The sequence below is a fragment of the Gavialis gangeticus genome, unplaced genomic scaffold, assembly GCF_001723915.1.
Source record: "Gavialis gangeticus isolate Ggan-Ray unplaced genomic scaffold, GavGan_comp1, whole genome shotgun sequence".
In the NCBI taxonomy this organism is placed as follows: domain Eukaryota; kingdom Metazoa; phylum Chordata; order Crocodylia; family Gavialidae; genus Gavialis; species Gavialis gangeticus.
In genome coordinates this window covers 5,571,153-5,575,663 of record NW_017729002.1, presented here as the reverse complement: position 1 = coordinate 5,575,663, position 4,511 = coordinate 5,571,153, and the positions used below count along the sequence as shown (strand labels likewise).

Here is a 4,511-nt window from a genome sequence, read left to right as displayed (position 1 = left end):
GAGCACTGGGGGTTGTTTGTTTGGGGGTGGGGAGTGGGTAGCTAACGTCTGTCAGCACCCCAAATGTTTGGCCAAAGGTACCAAAAAAGTACTAGGATCTTCAACACATACTGCACACGTGATAATGAAATAATATTGTTAGACTCCCTCAGTTTGTGTGTGGTGCTAAGATGTTGTCTGTGCTGCTGCAGATGGTGCATGTCCCCTGAAGATCTTATTGCAGGAGTGACCGCAGGCTCAGTACTTAAAGACAAAAGCTTGGCAGGGTTTATTACTTACAAAGCACCTAATCATTACAACACATGGCCAAGAGATTATAATGTGTCAGCCAGGATACTTGTGGAAAGGTATAGATAGGTATAATAGACTTAAGGGGCAAAAATATTAAGGATTCCCTCAGCCTTCTTATACAACTTCTTGTTTACAGAAGTTGTGTACCTTTTAGTTCTCATCAAATACTAAAACATTGTTTGGTGACATCATGACATCCTAGTGTCTACATGGAGACATAATACAACTCCCTCCCATTAAGTAGGAAGCCATGTTTACTGTGTCATCTTAGGCCTTGAGCATTCATCCTTGTTCTGGTTTCTTGTGCTGGTCTTATCATCCACTCTTATCCATTAGTGTTGGGAGAAGTAATTTTCCCACATGTTCTAGTCTATGTAAGCAATCTATGAAAATGGCTTGTTCCATCCACAGTGATGCTTACTTTGGTCAGTGCTTTTACCAGAACCTTTGATGGAGTTGACTCTGAATGGTTGTATTAATCCATTTTCTAGCGAAGCCTACAAATGTTCGCTGTAGATACTGAGTATCTGCACCTGTAGATACTTGGTTTACAGTAAGTCTTCTTAGATTGCCACTTTAAAAAAGTCTAATTAACATATAACCAGAATGAAAAAGCAGAGAGAAATGATGTTCCTTTTAGAGTAAAGAAAACAAATTCACAAAATAGCTTTGTTTTTACCATAGTATTCTTATCCTCATAGTCCTTCTACGAAATGTTGGACTGTGAACATGTGAAACTACAGCATTCTTTATTATGTGTTTATTTTTATGCTTCCTAGGCTCTTGAAGAGTTTTCCCATCTTCCTCCATTTCCAAGGATACCTCCATATCCAAAACTTATGGATGAATTCAAAGACACTCCTCCTCCTCAGAAGCCTGAACTAAAATTGGCTCAGGTGCAATATCCAGCAGGTATTGCACTTTCATGGACTGTTACAGAAATTGATCCCAAGTGTGCACCTATAGAGAGCTATCACTTGTTCCTGTTCCATGAAAGCTCTAATCACAGAACTGTATCACAATGGAAGAAAATAGGAGAAATAAAGGCTTTACCCCTGCCAATGGCTTGTTCTTTATCACAGTTCACAGTATTAAAGAAGTACTATTTTACTATACAGGCAAAAGATGTTTGTGGACGCTATGGACCATTTTGTGACATACAATCAATTACTTTGTTTCCTCTGGAAACCTCAACAAAAGATTTATAATCTACCTCAATAACTATATTATGCAGTTGTTTCCATTTAAAGTATTATATTTGTACCTATCAATAATTCAGGGCCAAAGGATTAATAATGCTATGGACGGTATTCACTCAGGCTCTTTCCTAACTGTCACGTGTATTATTACTTATTTATATTATGGATTTTGTTCTTTAAATCTTCCAGACATGTTTTGAGAATCTTGAAAATGAGAGGGGGTTTTTGGTAGGGTTTTTTTTTGTTGACTTCAGGTCTGTATTTTAGTTGTTGTATATTTTGATCCCTTATTTCCATTGCTTTCAAAGATGATAATTATGAACTGAATATACTTAGAAAAACTAGAATAAAAGTTAATATCTGATCAAATTTGGGGTTTTGATGATGCTTGTAAATCATGAGATGCGAAATCTAACATATGACAGTACTGGGAGTTTTGCTTTTTTCCTTTTTTGTATATCTGGAAAAATGGGATTTGTTGTGTTCTTTCTCCTTCACTAAATAACACAAGCTTACAAGAATTAAATCTTTTCTGATACTGATTTAATTCAGATAGTTCTACAGTACTAGCCTCCAGTATATGAATCCTCTGACAGCTGCTTGTAACTGTGAATATTGCTGTGATTCAAGTAATGTTATTTCAGTATTACCACTCACATAAGGTTATTTAATCAGTCTGCTGACTACTGAAACTTTTAGGGAAACTCGGTTATAACCAAAAAAATAGAATAAGATCTTTGTTTTCATGCATCTAAAGTAGGGGTCGGCAACCTTTGCGGGGGTAACAGGCCAAATAACACTGTTCACCAGCCTTGACTCAACACTTCTGACCCAACCATTCCCATAACCACCACAGCCACTTCTCCTGGCCACTGCTGTGCATGTTAGTTCTCCCCCCTATTTCCACTTCAGAAGTTTTGTCCTACCCGCTTGCCCTCCAACTGAAATTGCTGTCAATATCTAAGCTTCATGAGCGGGATAAAATGCTTTATGGGCTGGATCCTGCTCGTAGGCTGTAAGTTGCCAATCCCTGTTTTAAAGCAAGAACAAAGCTCTGGCAGGAAAGTCACTTAAATTGATTATATAAATACATATTTTCTGCTGCTGTATAAATATTCCCATATTTGTGCCTTCCGACTGTTAGTGGCTACACTTGCTTTTAGGTGCCACCACAAACCACCCAGTTATAGTACCATGATACTTTTCAACATTTTTATATTACAAAGAGGTAGGTTACCTGTTACATTTATTAAAGATTGTTCCTGAACATTAACTTACAAAATGATTAAAGTGTCATAGCAGTTGCCTTTCCAATTGTGTAAATATTTATAATAAAAGTGAATTGAAAGTGATAAGTGCAATGTGTTCTGTTAAGCAAAGGTGTAAAGAATTGAGTGATAGTCTGATTCATTTAATTTTAACAAATCTGACAAAATGAAGGCTGAAGAGGGGATATGTGTGCTGCCCATGGGACAGCAATGGGAGAGAAAGATCACCTCATAAGGAAAAAAAGAAAAAGAACCACTAAACCTAAAGGATGAAACTGGCACAATGACATATGGGTATAAAAAAAGCCATGAGCAAATTTAGGCTAGAAATTGAAATAAGATTCCTAACTATTTAGAGCAGTGAGCCTTTTGAACAGCCTTCCAATCCAAATAATGGAAGCAAAAAAATAACTATTTTTAAAGATGGCACTTGATAAATGGATAAAGTGATACTGGTAGACTGTAGTCGATGATCCCTGAGGTCACTTCCAGTTCTGTGTTCAGTTCTCTGGAGAAAGATGTTTCAGGAGTCCAAAACTACCATACAGTTTCAGAATCTGGTACCTATAATAACTTCTACATTGATAGCATCAGCTTCTATGGAAGAGACACTGTTTGATATTCTGTTTGACATCCTCAGAACCCATCCTCACTGCAAGATCATTCTATCAGTATTAGAAGTGCTTTTACAACTAGCCAAAGCAGTATGATCAAATTCAATTGAGAATCTGCTATGTTTAAAGACCCCAAGAAATGTTACCAGCTACACTATTACATCTATCATTTTTATATTCTCTTCTCCAAATTTTCTGACAGTGGTTGCAGTGTCCAACTTAAAGAAAGTTAATTTGGTTTATTTTCTTTCGTCTGCTAGAACAGTGATTCTCAACCAGGGTGATGCAGCAGCACCCTGGAGTGCCCTCAGATCCTTTCTGTAGCATGATTCCTTAGATAAGTGTAATATGTGGCATGAGGTAGTATCCCTGTCCCACTTACCACCAGAGATGGACTATTTTAACAAACAAAATATAATTAGGACAAGAGAATCTTTAAAAATAGCGCAAGGAAGATTTAAAAGAAGCCTGTAGCCCATCCTAAGATCAGGGATTAGATCTTGATCATGCCTAACTTGCTGGTGCAGGTGAAGTCTTGGTTCATAAACCTGGGCTTCTCCTGCACCAGCAAGATGAAACTAAGTGGCTGACTGTCAGTCGGGGCTGGAAACCAAACCAGTCCCTGGTCCCAGTTGACAATCAGCTGGGCACACAGGGAGCCTGACACTAAGCTGCTTCAGTCTAATGCCAGCCTCTCCATACACCCATATGCTGTCCAGCTACACACAGGGCTTGATGGGCTCCCCACACACAGAGAGCCTGCAGCAGCCTGGTGCTAGACTTCCTATGCACGTCAAGCTATCAAGCCTCATACACCACTCAGTACTGGGAGCCCAGCACCAGACTGTAGACCAATGCTGGGCCCCCTGTGTGTGGGGAGTCATCAAACTTCATGCCACCCAACTGGGTGGCACACGGAATTTTGACATGGGTTCTGGACACGCATCCAGTTTAAGCCCTAATACAAATGTGCCACAAGTTGTACATTATGGGGAATAACTTTGTGGCTTGTTTACTGCATCATCATGCCTTAATTGACTTAGCATGCATAGTCTCATTAGTATTTAAGATGCAATTAACCCATACCCAGTTTTGAAAAAGGGGGAATAAAATGAAATCTAAAAACTTTCAGAGAATGA

At 38.7% G+C, this 4,511-nt stretch overlaps 1 protein-coding gene across 2 annotated transcripts in view; it reads left to right on the top strand.

Moving 5' to 3' along the window:
* The window catches only part of ATF7IP2 (activating transcription factor 7 interacting protein 2), a 97,155-nt gene extending 94,310 nt beyond the window's left edge, over positions 1–2,845 (top strand). For both annotated transcript variants that reach the window (XM_019507471.1, XM_019507472.1), the window contains exon 11: positions 1,071–2,845. In XM_019507471.1, the coding sequence (XP_019363016.1) occupies positions 1,071–1,499 (429 nt within the window). In that variant the 3' untranslated portion in view covers positions 1,500–2,845. The remainder of the gene's footprint in view (positions 1–1,070) is intronic.
* The last annotated feature ends 1,666 nt before the right edge of the window (positions 2,846–4,511 follow it).